This window comes from Pelmatolapia mariae, linkage group LG10_11 (genome assembly GCF_036321145.2).
Source record: "Pelmatolapia mariae isolate MD_Pm_ZW linkage group LG10_11, Pm_UMD_F_2, whole genome shotgun sequence".
NCBI classification, from domain to species: domain Eukaryota; kingdom Metazoa; phylum Chordata; class Actinopteri; order Cichliformes; family Cichlidae; genus Pelmatolapia; species Pelmatolapia mariae.
Window position 1 is genome coordinate 59,175,403 of NC_086236.1, and position 16,210 is coordinate 59,191,612.

A 16,210-nucleotide genomic window follows, 5' to 3' on the forward strand; every position below is an offset into this window, starting at 1 on the left:
AGTTTGCACATTTCACCAGCAGGAGGTTCAGTGGCTCCAGGATGAGCTGTGCAAGAAGGCTTTGCTCAGACTGTAACTCACCCTTAAAGCTATTTCTGTTGCCTTACACAGGACTGACAAAAAAAAACAAAAAACACAGAACATAATATCATCTGACTGTTTGTAGATATCAGTAAATGCACTGCCCAAACTGTCCAACGCCTCTCAAAACTCATATTAACACACCATAAACAAGTACCTGTGAAAAGGTTTGAACACTGTGACTCACTCATTTTTCTTCCTTTATTTTTACTGTTTCCAAAAACAGTTACATGTGCATATTAGGTATGCAGGAATGAAAAGAAACTCAACTGAACCAAAATATGTTTCATAATTTTGTTTACATCTTCAAAGTTTCAAAGTAACTACTGTTTGTCTTTATAACAGTTTTTTCACATTTGGCAATGTCTGCTTCAGATCATCACCTGGAGGCTTTGCAGGTGTTGAAAGCATTCCCACTGGTGGCTTTTCAGGTGCCATTCAATTAATTCCAAAGCATCTCAGCTAGTTTTAGGTCACATGACTGTAGAGGTCATCTCATGGGCCACCCAATCACAGTTCATGGTCAAACAGACCTTGTAGAGCCTGCACGTGTGATCTGAATCACTCTATTTAAAAGATATTTAAATTATAGTCCCACTCCTTCAAGATTTAGTGAGAAAACTACTCATACAGATATTTTCTGTTTCCATTGTTCTTTATGTCCAGTCCTCTTGTTGCTCGTCCCAAGCAATTCTCTTAATTGCTCTCCTTCAGCAGTAGTTTCTGTGGAGCAATTTATGTCTAATTCACGCAAAGAGTTGATGCTGATGTGGTTTTCCTACTTCAGCACTGGGAACCATTGATGTGGGATCTAATCTGAGGTGGTGTTAATTGGTGACTTCTCAGGTTGGTAACTCTAATGAGCTTTGCTGCTGCAACAGACTCAACAGCTCTTGCTCTTCTTCCTCTTTAATGGGGAGATTCTCATAAAAGACAGTTTCTTCACAGCGGTTGATGGTTTTTGCAACTGCGATCGAAACTTGCAGAGTTAAAATAGATTCTCTTTACTAAGCTGAGTCATAATACGGACTTCTACAGTACTCAAATGACGACATTTGCTGTATATGAGCTCTATCTCAGCACAGCACACCTGATGATCTCGAATACACAAAGATGGCAAGAAAAAGATAACCTGAAAACACATCCAATAATGTCTGAAGCTAACTATAGTGCATTTTGTAGCACTATGTACTGTAGTATATTCTCTAACATATGTCAACCTGAGTCATTTCAGTTTTAATCTGCACTGCAACAGCAAACATTGTAAAAACAGTAAAAAAAAAAAAAAAATTAAAGGATACCCCGTTTCCTATAAATGATGAGACGTTAATGAGGAGCTAGATAAATTTACATTAATATCTAAACTGCAAACACTGATCATAAGAGATTCTTTGCTCAGTTTTAACCACACTGGTTAAAACTGTTAAAACTCAGAGAGGCGTGAAATTACTCACCCCTCTTGTGATTTGGATAACTGAATCAATTGAAAAGAATAATAAAATGATTATTTAGCCTGAGGATGAGCTTCCTAAGTTCACTGTTTTGCACAGATTTGGTAACTACTAAACATTATTAAATAGCTTAGTTACCCCAACCTATTGTTGGCAATCAAACACTGAACTGTGTTGTGCAGATTGCTGTTGAGATAGAGGGAAAAAAATGCCTTTAAGACTTATTTACTCAGTATACAGTCAGTTATTTGACTCTGCAAAGCTTACAACTGCAGATCTGTTTTCACTTATCTATTAAACTGCAAGCTGACTGTATTCAATTACATTACATTTTAATTATATAGTGCCAAATCACAACAACAATTGACTCAAAGTGCTTTATATTTTAAGGTAAAGATGGTACAATAATACAATAAAATAGAGAGACAACCCCAACAATCACATAACTCCCTATGAGCAAGTGCTTTGGCGACAATGGGATGGAAAAACTCACTTTTAACAGGAAGAAACCTCCAGCAGAGGAGTGTGTAAACACATAGTGAGTGAAGAAAGTGACTGAAGGAGAAACACTCATGGTGCATCATGGGAATCCCCCAGCAGCCTAGACCTATTTCAGTGTAACTAATGGAGGATTCAGGATCCAGCCCTAAATATATGCTTCATTAAAGAGGAAAGCTTTAAGCCTGATCTTAATAGTAGCGATAGTGTGGGGCCTGAAAGCTGAAGCTGAGTTCTACTTTTAAACACCCTAGGAATCACAAATAAGCCTGGAGTCTGAGAGCAAAGTATTTCAAGAACCACCTCTTGCAGGTATTAATCATCAGCAGCAGTACAGGTTTTATACACCTTAATACACATCCAGACAAATTAGGTAAAACACTGAACTGCTCCTGTTAGGGGTCGTCACTTCAGTTCACCTCCCTCCATCTTACCCTAACCCTAGCATCCCCTTCTGTCACCCTCTACATTTGTATAGAAATATAGAAAATTAAAAGCATTTCCAAATCCTGACAAATGATTTTAAATACAGCTTAGTCCAAAAAACTAAATGTGTGAATGTTTAGCGTTTCTGTAGAGTCACTCTGATCTGTAATCCACATGTTTTTGAGACTGCACTTAAGTTTTCTATATATTTGTGGTTTTTTTTAATGGTTCATTAATGTGAATGTGCACTTGTTTTAAAAAAAATTGCAAAAAAGATACATGCCAAGATTTATACCGTTAACAAAAAGTAAGCAGAAAAATAAAATGATGTGGGAACAAACGTTTTAGTTTCATCCATCCACCTGTGGCTGTAGATCTTGAGATGGAGCACGTCATCTACCAATCAGAGGGCTGTTGGTTTGACAGCTCTCCTACTCTGCAGGTTAAAGTACCCTTGGGCAAGATACTGTACCCTAAGTTGATGTTAAAAGTGCTTTGGTGTAGAAAAAGCCTGTGTGTGAATGAGGCTTGCAGTAAGATAATGCTTTGAGTGCTCAAATAGAGCAGAAAAGCATTACATAAGTACCGGCTCATTTACCATCTTCTTAACTGCTCTTAGGGTTGCAGGACAGCTGGAGCCTATCACAGCTGTATAGCACGAAAGGTAGGGAACACCCTGGGCAGGTTGCAGTCTAGAGAAACAGACAACAATTCACACTTACATTGACATGGATGTCTTTGGACTGTGGGAGGAACCCAGAAACACACGGGGAACATGCACAGAAAGGCCCGACCAGTTGGTGGATTCAAACCCCGGGCAATCCCGCTGAGAGGTGACAGTGGCACTGCATCACTGTGACACCTGACATTTTATTTACCTAAATTCAGAATTAGACTTTTTAAAAAGCCTAACTGACACAATACTGCAATCAAATATAAATAAGCAGAAAATGTTCTTGAGTTTATTCTTTGCAAACCAAATAAGCATCAACATACACTGTTTACTGAGACTATGGCATGATGTGTTGTGCTGATGTTGTGTTTTTATTCTAATACCTAATAATTATAACAATAACGATAACCAAACTAACACTAAAACTAATAAAAATGTAAACTGAAACACAAAAATCCATTAAAAAAATCTAAATGGAATAAAAACTAATACATTTAATAACTCTGGTGATCATCGGAATTTTTAGCTATTAGGGATCACACAGGCTTTATTCTCCTGATATGTAGCCTTCTGTTCAGCTGGCCTGTGCTTAACCACAAAATCATAGCAGCTTAAATCACCAGTGGGAAAATATTTTCTTTTACTTTTACTTAATTTTATATATTTTCAATGCCCTGTGTAGCATAACATAATAAGTATTTCTAGGCCTCCAAGGCATGCATATTGGAGCCTGTGGGGGGGTAAAGTGCTTCACGGATACTGATAACTTGTAATGCAATGACACAGGGTCTGTACCCTGATGTAGCAGGCGATGTGAAAATGCTCATCTTTTAGCCCAGCATGCAACCAAAGGTGCTGAATCCGCTGTGAGCCCTAAACCGCCGTCTCTGAGCCCCGCTGCTGCTACCCGGAAATATTACAAGGGCCGGAAAGGACCAATGTTAAGGGAGCACACGTCACTCACTTTTACCCAAAAATATTATCACCGAGCATCCTAATTTTTCTCGGCCGCCGAAACATCAAGCAAAAGCTCACTGACAGCGCAACATGTCGTAATCAAATGGCGAGGAGGCGGCTGCGGTACCCGTCGGCGTCGATTTCTTGGGGGGAACGGTGCAAGCGTTTACCCAGCTCAGCATCAGTGAAAATGGCTCTGGCTAACGACTGGAAAACAGCACGCAGAAATGGAAGCGGACGATAGCTAGCTAGGCGGTTAGAAGAAGGCGTGACAGGCCTCATCCGTCTGCAACTGTGCCCTGCAACTGGATGCGTAGGTAAACATTTGCCGATTATAGGTTACGCAGATGTATATGCTAACGCTAGCATCACAGTGTTAACGGCAGTCGGCGTGCCTGTATTTTTGTGGTTTAAAATGACGGCTAACATTAGCGGGCGGTCGGTTATGTGGTTTTGTAGACTGCGTGTGTGTGGCAGCAAACAGCTAAACACGCCGAGCCAGTGTAAAATACGATGCTAAGGAGAACCGTGAAGTTTTGCATGCAAGCGCCTCCAATGTTTTCTCTGTGTGTGTGTTTTTTTTCTTCTTCCCCGCACTTTCCTCCAAATGTTAGCCAATACTATTTCAGGATGCCACCTCAAGTGCATCCGTTATAACTGGCGCCTGTAACGGACTGCTAATGTTTACACTGTACAGCGACACTGTGTTAATTTGAACATTTTCTGCCCTTCTTTACAGGATTGCCGAGGTGCATTATAAAATGAGAGGCAGTCAAATGTGCGATAGATTATCTTCCTCATCTGCCCGGGGAGCTCACTCCCCTCTAGCTTCATCGCATCAATTAGAGGAAACGGTAAGATTTTTTTAAGAGGTGAGCAAAGTGAGTGAATCTGCCGTAGACAGTTCACGTTAAGCCATCCAAGTATTCGAATAAATTGGAACAACTTCATACTATTTTTTTATTGCAACGTCCATTTATGCCTACTTGTTTTAATAAACCATGCAGATTGTGCCCATGCTTGTTGGTAGTGGAGGTTAGATTGGTTTAAGTTTATTGCTACCTGAGGCACAAAGAAAATCTGTTTAAGGTCTGTTCACATAAAGCATAAAGAAGTAAAAATAAAAGTGCTAATAAGAAATATACGTATGTATCTGCAGATCAGCCACCCTCTTGAGCTGTATTAAGGTACTATACACCTACTATTGCTGTGTAATTACATCCATCATACCTGCTCAGATAATTGATCATTACTATTAATCTTTTTAAAAACATTCCTTATATATATTATAACGTGCTAATGGACCTTTAAGATTAAAACTAACATTTGAATTGTGTGATAACTGACACAATAACATTGAAATATCTAAGTCAGCATTGTTGGTTTTGTACATTTTGGGGCTAAAACGTGCATGACTTATTGCCAAATTTGAATGAAAATTTTATTTTTTTGCAAGGCAGTTTTATTTGCATTTAAATGATGGAATAGTTTAATGTTGGAAAGTGAAGTCTTGATAATTGGCTAACAGGCTCCCATGTGTCTAATGATTCAAGTTATACAGAAACGTATCTTTAAAAGGATTCTTAAGAGTGAATAACCTCATTAAATTAATTTGTATCTTCAACTTGCATCTTTGAAGTTTCTGCTATCACAAGGATTGAGTTCTACTGAAAACCCTGAAACCTTCTGAAATGCAGCCATGAGAACAAGAGCGATTTAATGAGTCGTACTAGTCCTGTGAAAAACTAAGTACACCCTTACTGTATCCATAGGAATTAAGAGGGTAAGAAGCTGTAAAAGCAGACATTTTGGCAGTTTTCTGGTCTGGAGCATTCAGGTGTGTGTTTACGCATTGCCTGGTGGAAAACAAACACAGAGTATCAGCACAGACACCTCATACCAGCTGTCAAGCACAGTGGTGGAGGGTTGAAGATTTGGGTTTGTTTTTCAAGTACAAAACTTGGAGACCTTGCAGCCATTGAGTTGATGAACTCCTCCTCTGTATACCAAAGTATTCTAGAGTCACATGTGAGGCCATCTGTCCTTGGCTGAAATTGGGTCGTGCAGAACGACGATGATACCAAGCACACCAGCTTAAAAAGGAAGGAATCAAGGCGTTGCAATTAGGGCTGCCACAAACGATTATTTTGATAGTCGACTAGTCACCGATTATTTTTGCGATTAGTCGACTAATCAGATCATGCATCCATTGGACGTAAAACGTACAGCTTATTGCACCAGCATGCATCTGCTCTTATATAACTATCATTAGCTTACAGCTTGAAGTGTTTAAGGTATGTGCTAACTAAAAATAAAGACAAGATGATAGTTTATTACATTTTAATGAAATTTGCAGATTGTTTCGGTGGAGTTTAATAAACTCAGCCGTCTGCTCCTTGCTATCTAAAATATAACAGGACACCGGAGTATATTCTCGAGCATCTCACACTTCTGATAATCAGTTGTCTGCTTGACGTTTATTCAGCTGTGTAAAAACTCTAACTTTAATCTCAGCCAAACCGATTTACTCAGGAACAAATACAATACTGAAAAAAGCCAAACAATAACATTTTTAAGTTATCTAAGTGACTTATATATCATGTTTAATCTGAGTAGCGAAAGATGGCGGGGGGTTTGAAAACGATTTGCCGGGAGTCCGGTGTTCTCAACGGCTCTAGTGAGCCTTCAACCCCGGCTAGCTATTGAGCTGGTGGGTAACAGACGTCTCCGAAAACGTCGGAGTGCTTTTGAAAATATGTGGTGTCTTGATAAACTGAGCAAATATTTGAAGTTTACACAGCTACATTCTCGCCTGAAAATATGTTAAACGTTTATTTTGTGACACAGAAAGAATAATAAGAGTAATATTAAAACTAACTAGCTGCCGCCATTGATGGAAACTGAGCAGGGCCACGCTATGAATTCTGGGATAGGTTGGGCCACGAAGTATACACCCGACCCATCCTTCAAATCTGGGGGAATGAAGGGCGCATTTGTCGGCCGCGTTTGTCGGAATCTTCGAATTTGGACAGTCTTTGTCGTGCCACTGTAAAGTAATTGGCCTACAAATGCGGGCACAGGAGGATGCGGTTCCTGAATTTGGACACAGCTACGTTACCGGACACAGCTTCTTCTTCTTCAGGGTTTAACGGCAGCTGGCATCCTTGTACGTGCAGTGCTGCCATCTTCTGTTTCAGTCCGTTATTACACGCTTAAATCCTACTACTTATTCCTGCGTCTTTTGGGATCTTACAAAGCTTCAAACAACGCGTCGACGATTTTGATAGCCGACATAATCGTGACTAGTCGACTAATCGTGGCAGCCCTAGTTGCAATGGCCCAAAGTCCAGAGCTCAACATGATTGAAATGCTGTGGCACAACTTCAAGAGAGCTGTGCTTAAATGAATGCCCACAAACCTTAAATAAACCGGAGCCACATTGTAATAAAGATTGTGCTGAAATTTCTCCACAATAATGTGAGAGACTGATGAGCGCATACTGATGATTACTTAAAGTTATTACTGTTAAAGGTGGCACCACAAGCTACTGAATCATGTTGTGTACTCAGTTTTACATTTGACTGTACGTTTACAATAAACGCCGACTCTCATGTTTTCTTGCACTATGTAAAAGAGATTGCAATGCGAAAACTGTTACTGAAGTTGTGAATTCTTACAGAACACGTGGTAAAATATAGCAAGAAGTGGCTAGTGTCTAAGTAGTGTAGGTTAAAAGTAATGCAAAATGTCTTTGTTGTTTCACCACTGGTGGAAAGAAGTCACTTTACTAAAGTAATCAGTAAAAATAACATATAATCCGTGTCATGTAAGGCTTTAAGAAGTCAAAACAACCAATTTTTACACACAGACACACCTGCTCTTAACCAGAACCAAGAAATCTGCTCTGTGATGTGGTTTTTCGTGGAACACTGCCACACGTCTCTCTCTCTACATCTTCCTGAGTAACTGTTGTTATTAGAGAGACGCACATGCTGCATTCATAATGTAAAACACACGAGATTCTTCACGAACTGCTGCATGTTAGGGTTAAGGGTTAGATAAAAATCTGCCTAGTTTCATACAGTGCACCTGTAAGCATAGACACTAAAAATGCTTAAAAAATAACTTTGTCTTCCGTAGCAATTATGAGTCTAATAATAAAGGAATTGGCCTTTATGCAGCAATTCTAGTTGTGCTGCAGTCCACAAGAACTACATACCGGTAAGTCATTACAAATTGTAAAATGTTGAATGTATTTAATAGTTTGCTCAGTAGCTGTGAAATGCTAAGCTTGATTTGTTAATTGATTCTTTTCCTAATACCAGTAGAAACCTTCACTTTTCCAGTCTAACAGCAGTAGTTGTGTATTGGTCACATTTCAACTAAATGTTTCCATTTATAAGAAGTATTCACTTTAGGTATAAATGCCATATTTATTAAAAGTAAAGGCTACTTAAAGTCAGGTTGGTGGGTTGTGTCATCCTCACTATAGTCTGTGTATTGCTGCAGTTTAATTTGAGGCTGGGATTTAAGCATGTACAAATTCACCTCAATAGATTAAAGGACTGTTATAGAAGGGGCATAAGTGAATTTTAAATACATTTATAGACTGTGTAGTAATGCTATGACTTTCACCCCTGTTTGATTTTGTGTTTTCAGCTGTAGGAACTTCTTGGCTGAACACCGATGAGGAATCTTGCTTAGGTGAAGGAGCGCAGTAAAGGAAACAAGAAGTCGTCATTTGAACTGCTTCTCAATAAAAACTATTCTAAGCAAGTTTTAAAATTAGGTGGATCTTATCTACCTGCCAAAAGACACGTTTTACCGTCTGATCATCAGATTGTCGTCTCGGCTACCCCTCTCAGTTTGGAAGTAGTGCGTGGGCAGTGGATGATCAACAGAGAGTAGCAGCACCAGACCTAAACAATCTGGAGAGACGAACTTTTAGTTTTAAGCTATCATTTAAGTATTTCTTGAAAAAGAAGTCGTAGGTTAGTTTCACCCTTAGGGTTAAGTTTGTCTTTCACCAGTCAGTGGTGGGATCATTTTCGCCGCCCCTAGTGCTGGAGGTTTGGCACCTGCATCCCCATGTGCCAGTGAGTGGGAAATGTTCCAATTTGGAAAATACAATCTGGACATTATAGAGATGTTAAGTGGGCACCAGGCCCACCAATTCAAAGGCCTTGGTTTAGATCGGCAACTACAGCATCAGCAGCAAGTGCAGCTTCACCAGCATCAACTCCAGCAGCAGCAGCAGCAGCAGGCTGAGTCCCCTGGAGCTCTTCTGTCTGGACTTGGCTTGGGCCCCCTGCAGGGGTCTAGAGGTAACGCCTTTTCTGATTCTGCCTCCATTTTTGCCAAGATGAGTGCCCCTCCTCCCCCACCTTTACAACAACAGCCTTCCTCATCTCAGAGCTCTCGTTCAAAGTCAAGCAAGATGAGCAGCAGCAGCTCAAGCCATTCTTCAGGCTATCCACAGTTCCTGCGCTCTTTCCACCCGTCTGAGGCAGCACTAGCACAGGAGCAGTTACACCCAGGTGTAGGCCGCTTTGAGCACTTTGCTGGGGGAAGTAGCAGTAGTGGGAGCGCTGGGGGATTAGGAGGATTAGTAACATCAGCACCTCCACCCCCCCCTCCTCTGCATCCCGGCCTCTCTGTCCCCCAGGCATCACCTGGCCCCTCCTCTTCTTCTCCTTCCCCTTCAACCTCTGTGGCAACCTCTAATAACCCTTCTAGCAGCAGTGCAGTCAGCTCATTGGGACACCAGTTGGTTGGGGCCCAGTCTGATGCACGGAGCCTTCATCAACAGTTTAGTTGCATGTTAGCTGCTAATCAGTATTTTCTTTCTGGGGTGCCTGCTAATGCTAGTTTAGAGCAGTTTCTTGTTCAACAGGGAACTCATAACCATTTAGGGATTGGCTTAAGTCAGACAGGCGGGGAGCCTAGTACTAGCCTTGCTCCGCCTCCTGCTTTGCACTCTTCTCACACTCATGGCCACTCTACTCCCCAGCCACAGCAGACTCCACAGCAACCACCCCAGCAGCAGCAGCTTCCACCGCACACCCTTTCTCATCCTCACTCTCATTCTCATCCTCACCACCCTCTCCACCCAGGCTCTCAGCCCTCATCGCTGGGCGGCTTTGACTTCCAGGGCATTCCTGTACTCTCGTCAAATCAGATAGCTTCTCTGATGCAGCAGGAAGCAGGTTTGCCCCTACCTTTGCCGCTTCATTTATCCTTGTCTAAGGATGACGGTAAAGGGGAAAGCAGCGGAGGTGGAAGTAGTAATAGCAGCAGCAGTAGCAGTAGGAGGAAGAAAGCTATGGCTGGCTATTTGCCACAGAGAAAATCTGACAACAGTAGTAGCAGTAGCAACCATGGGCACAGTAGCCACAGTGGTAATCCCAGCACTAGTAGTAACGGGGGGCTAAATCATGGTCAGCCGCCAGCTTTAATTGGGAGCGGGGTGGGTATGTCAAACATGGGTGGAGAACCGTCATCCCTGCTTGCCTCATCATCTTCATCCTCATCAGTAGTTTCTTCTTCCTCCTCCTCTGCTCCCTCTTCCACTGCTGCCTCAGTACTGGTTACTAATGATTCTCACCTTTCTAAATCTGATAACCAGAGCTCAATGCAACCCAACACCACAGAGTCTGACACAGAGCCAGTTTATAGCTGTGGAGAGTGTGGCAAAAGCTTCCCTCAACTTTCAAGCCTTCGCAGGCATATGCGCATGCATGAGCCAACCGCAGCAGGTACTAGCAATACTGCCACTACTGGCCCAAACCCTGTTCACATAAAAACACAGTCTGATCCAAGCCTTCCCCATTCGACCCAAGAACCTCCCCAACCCTCTTCCAATTCTTGTTCTAGCCCAGACAAAATATTTCATTGCCCTGATTGTGGCAAAGGCTTTAAGAAAAAAGGGCATCTCCTGCAACATGGTGTTATACACTCGTCAGCCCGCCCATATGGCTGCTCCACCTGCTCTCGGGCTTTTAATCGTAGAGAGTCACTGACACGGCATGAGAAGATACATGAGGAAAAGCCATTCCGATGTCCCGCCTGTGGTCGTGCCTTCCGTGAGAGCACCTCTCTACTCAACCATGCTGCCTCAGGCACCTGCGGCAAGCCAGGTAGGGGACCCAAACAACGGGGCAGCAAGACAGGAACTGATGGTGAGGACAGAGTCGAGGGAGGGGGTGGAGGAGGTAATGGAGGAGGGGGAACTTATCAAAGCAATAGAGGGGTTATTTATGGGAAAACTGAGGAAGAGGATGGTGTAATCATTGTGAGGGAAGGAGAACCAAAATCAGGTTTAGGATGTGATGGTCTGTTTCATTCTGGAAGGGGAGGGAATTCAAATGACAGGGACAGAGCAGATGGTAAATACCCCACTGACTACTCTCGGAATCGTTACACAGGCTACCATGATGACCACCGTTCTCAAGGTAATCCATCTCCATGCTACTCTGGTGCCTCCCCATGTGGAAGTGGGATGGCGGGCCCAGCTCTGAGAAAGGCACCCCTGGCGCCAACACTGCATCCACATTCACAGACCCACAACCAGCACCACCATCCGCAGCAACAGCCCCACCTGCCCCTCTCTTCTCTACTGGATGACTCAGAAGATGATGTCACTAGCTCTGTGAATAATGCAATCTCTGCTATAACAGCAGCTAGTAACAGTGGAAATAGAGGGGATGACAGGGGAGACATCATAGGAGGTCTGCTAGGTGGTCTTGGTTTAGGACCTCTGGGCTCACCTTCATCCACGTCTGGTATGGATAAGAATTTCAGAGGTGGTGGGAGTCAAGAGGCTATGAGCAGCAACCCGCAGAATCCTACTGCCAAACCAAAACGTCCCCGCAAACCAAGAGCTAAGAAAGATCCTGCAGCTGGCGGACAGCCCCCCAAACGTAGGCAGTACACCCCCAGAATGGGGCCCAGCGGGCTCCCACGCACTCACCTCTGTAGTGTCTGTGGTAAGGGATTTGCACGCCGCGAGACCCTGCGCAGGCACGATCGCATCCACACCGGAGAGAAGCCCCATCACTGCACTGTTTGTGGGAAGTATTTCAGAGAAGCTTTCCACCTCAGCAAACATCAAACAGTCCACTCCGGGGCAAAGAATTACAAATGCAGCATCTGTGGGAAAGAGTTTGGTTACTCCCAGAGCCTCAGGAGGCACAGTAAACTCCACCAGAAAGGGGAGATGGAAGAGGTGCCCACCACACCGGCTCCAGAGAACCTTAACAGCTTTAACCCAAATCCTCAATGTAGCGTGGCCCAAGACCGGAGCCAGAACCAAGCACCAAGCACCTCCTCCTATTATCCCTACTCCCAAGACGTCAAGCCTCAAGACACCAACCCCCAGCCGCAGCCTCCTCCCCCACCCCAGCCACAGCCCCCGCCGCCGCCTCGACTCTACACCTGCGCTATATGCTGGAAGTCGTTCCGTCACCACTTTCACTTGACTGCCCATCACCAGACGGTCCATGAAGGTGGGGGTGAAAAGCTCTTCTGCTGTGAGGTGTGTGGGAAAGCGTTTGCTTACTCTAACAGCCTCACTCGACACAGGCAGTCTCAGCATGGCATGACCCGCCCTGAACAGTCTAACCCACAAGAAGGCAACAGTGGGTCTGGAGACAACCGAGGTGGGAGTGATGTTAATCAGTCAACCTCTGAGAGTGAGGCTGCCACGAATGCACTGCTTCAGATGGCACCTTCTAACGAAGGCCACGGAGGGCAAAGTCTAAGTGTTGTCACTCATAGCCACCAACAAGCACCCCCACAGCCACCAGTTGGTTATTCTCCCCTCTTTTATGATGCTGCAGCTACTCAGTCTTCTGCCTCTGCGGCCCCAGCTTACTCTCAGCCACTTCCTCCCAACTCTACAGTCATGCCCCCGCAACACCCGCATTCTCCAGCCGGAGTTAAAGGAGAGCACATATATCCAGCTGGATCCCGTAGCCGAACTCTTCACACCACGGCCCCGTTCCAGCCCCTCACGGAACTGCCCTCCACTGAACATCATCATCTGCATCACCATCATCATCACTCCCACCATCATCCCCATCATCAGTCAGGCACCCAGCCCCACCAAACCCTCGACTGCGACGTCCAGTCGTCACACGATGACATGAGACGACACAAGAAGAAAAAAAAAAAGTCCAACAGGAGAGATTGGAAGGGAAATAAATGGGAATCTCAAGATTTAGTCAGATTTGATGGAATCAAACGAAAGAGAAAGATCAGTTGTACAATAAGAGGGCAGTTGAATAAAAAACAAGGCTCTCTTCGTTTGACAATTAGGCGAGGAGGAGGATCAGGTGGTGGTGGATATAAGCTTGTCAACACTGGTGGAATGAAAGTGCAGATCCTGTCATCTCTCAAAGTTCCTGTGAAACGTTTTGGCTGTCCAATATGCCCCAATTCTGTGTTTTCCCGTAAAGCGGGGCTGCTTGTCCACATGGCAGTTAAACACCCACAAAAAGCCTTGAGCACTCAGGAGCGACTTAGGTGCAGTGTGTGTGGGAAGCAGTCTCACAGGCCTTTGGCAGTCTTCATTCATCGGGCCTCCCATCGTGCCAGAGGGACTTTCTCCTGCCGACGCTGCTCCGCTCGCTTTTGGAACGCTACCCTTCTTCACAGGCACAAAGTGTCCTGCCGCCGCAGGGCTAAAGGACTGCAGAGGGGAGATGCTAAGAGGCTGAAGCTTTCAAAAAGACCGGGAGAAAGACAGACCCGTGAGGGTCATGAGGAGATGCCATTCCTACAGGGACCATACAGATACTGAGCTTCCTGGTTTCTGAAGAGAGTGGCATACAAGAGGGATGTTTCAGTTCTAAAATAGGAAGTGAGAGAAAAAAAAAAGGGACTTGAAAAGGCATCTGCTGCCTTAAGGAAAATTTGCCTCGTGTCTCTGTTGCATCTACTCTGCTGACTATTAGAATGAGTGTGTTAACAACTACTGTAGAGTGTCCTATAAAATATCTCCAGAAATTCTTCCAGATTATGTTGGAAGGTGTTTTCAAAGACGTGACTGTTTCCATAGGATCATTAATTAACCCCTTAAGTGCATTGACACTATGCTTGGCTGACACTGTGCAGTTACTAGACAAGTTTAGGTGAAATGACCTGCTAATGTATCTCTTACCCATAACTAGAAGCCCCGCTACACCTCTTGCTGTATGATAAACGTCTCTGCTGTGTATTTTGTCTTGTTGTTGTTCAATTAGAGGCTCTGAGGATTTTTTTAAAAATGTAAAGTGCATTTATTAGGAGTAGGGACACGGGGACAAAGACCTTTGTTGATAGTTTGTCAGTGCATGTTTGTTCTCTGGTCAAGTTTTTTGCTGAGGTTGTGAAATCACTCCTACAGTATGTGATGGTTTATTCAGTATATCCCCAGAAGTTTGTAGTGTAAACCTGATTTGAAAGTTGCTCTATATTCCCTAGTGATTTAATCACACATAGATAAAATGTCAACGTTGCTGGTAATTAGCATTACAAGGACCCCTCTCCTGCCAAAATGACGAAAAACTTACAAGAAGCCTTGCTTATGATGTTCACTTTACTTCATTTATTTGAGATCTTCCTAGCTTTTATACCAAGAGATTGAAAACAGGTTAAACAAGTGGACTGTAACACATGTTTATCTCATGTTATTTGTATGCTCTTTTTAGCAGTGATTATTTCTACAGTACTTCACGGTGTGTTAAAACAAGGACCTATCATGATAGAAACAAATGTAATATTCCATGTATTTATGTGTGTAACCCAATCAGTCTTCATGCCAATCTTATACTTACCCCTTTTACCTTTTTACTTTTTGCTGAGTTGCAATCATATTCTTACTGTTAAGCCTTGTTTTTTTTCTTTTAAAGAAAAATAAGTTCAAAATACATCTTGTCACTTTATTCACACATATGAAATGTTCATACCCCTGTCAAGCCTTGTTTTTTTTCTTCTAAAGAAAAATAATAGTTTTAGTAGATTTCTATCACATTATTTACTGAGAAGTCAGTAGTTGATTATATTTCAGCAATGAATAAACCTTAAGTGTAATAATTTGTTTTCCTTTCATTTCTGATTCAGAGTTACTCACTGCAATATCCAGGAAATGGTAAAAACTGCTAGTTATCGAACATGAGCGAGTTGTTTCTGTCAGGGCATGTAAAGTGCATTTATGACTTGATGTGAAAGTCAAGGATGACGTTCACATCAATCTTTGGATTAAGTGGTTATCAGGATGTAGGTACACCAGTAAAGCTCATTGAAGTGCTTAGACTAATGTTATCAGCCAAGTTCCTCCAGGATGAAGAATGATTTTTACTGATCAAAGCTTGAACATATGACTGTTGTGGGGAGAAAAAAACAAAAACAAAACTCACTTCTGGCTCCACAAGATGGCAGTAAGCAACTCATTTATGGTGTGCTGTGGGCCTGGTGGGGATGAGTGTGGCAGTCACATGGATTTTACAGCGATAGGGGGGTGGACTGGAGACGCTGGTGCTGTGTGGCTGTCTGCTGTTTAGCTCCAGATTAATGAAACAAAGTAAAAAAAAAAAAAAAAAGATTGTTGTAGCGACCGGATTCATTAACCCATAGTTAATTTAAAACCACCTTTCCCCTCTGGAAATTAATGTGGTTTATAAGCAGATTTCTGTGCATTTAATTTTGCATGAGTTGTCTGCAGATATATATTTTTTAATTTAAGAACTCTTTAAGTGTTGTGAGTTTTAATTCATGCTGATGATCTGGCTTGCTTGCAGACACAAAATATGATGATTCATCCACTCTGATATTTTTTTATGTGGGGGTGACACGTGGTTATAATCTTGGGAGAACACAGCTGGACAACACTGGAGTCTGATAGGTTAATTCGGAAAAATAATCATTAAAAAAAAGGGACTCTCGGGACAGGGCTGAACACAGGGCTCCCTCCTCCTCCTCCAGTGCTCCTGCCTCCAGTTGCATTCACTTATTTATTTTCAGGGCATATTGTTCAAATGCAATTACTCAATGCGTCTTTTGTATGCTGTCTTGTCTGTAATCTATTTACGTCAACTTCTGCATGTCTAACTCTGGAGGAAAAAAAATCAAAGGGGGTGAATTCCTG

At 42.9% G+C, this 16,210-nt stretch overlaps 1 protein-coding gene across 3 annotated transcripts; it reads left to right on the forward strand.

The window, feature by feature from the left end:
- Positions 1-4,028: 4,028 nt before the first annotated feature.
- On the forward strand, positions 4,029-15,150 carry si:dkeyp-69b9.6 (uncharacterized). 3 transcript variants are annotated; one of them, XM_063485892.1, is made up of 4 exons: positions 4,030-4,403; positions 4,826-4,940; positions 8,746-11,222; positions 11,511-15,150. In XM_063485892.1, the coding sequence occupies exons 3-4, from the start codon at positions 9,194-9,196 to the stop codon at positions 13,883-13,885; spliced, it is 4,404 nt and encodes a 1,467-aa protein (XP_063341962.1). In that variant the 5' UTR covers positions 4,030-4,403; positions 4,826-4,940; positions 8,746-9,193; the 3' UTR covers positions 13,886-15,150. The 3 variants fall into 3 exon arrangements, with proteins under 3 accessions (XP_063341960.1, XP_063341961.1, XP_063341962.1); XM_063485890.1 differs by having other exon boundaries at positions 4,029-4,403; positions 8,746-15,150; XM_063485891.1 differs by having other exon boundaries at positions 4,029-4,399; positions 8,746-15,150.
- The last annotated feature ends 1,060 nt before the right edge of the window (positions 15,151-16,210 follow it).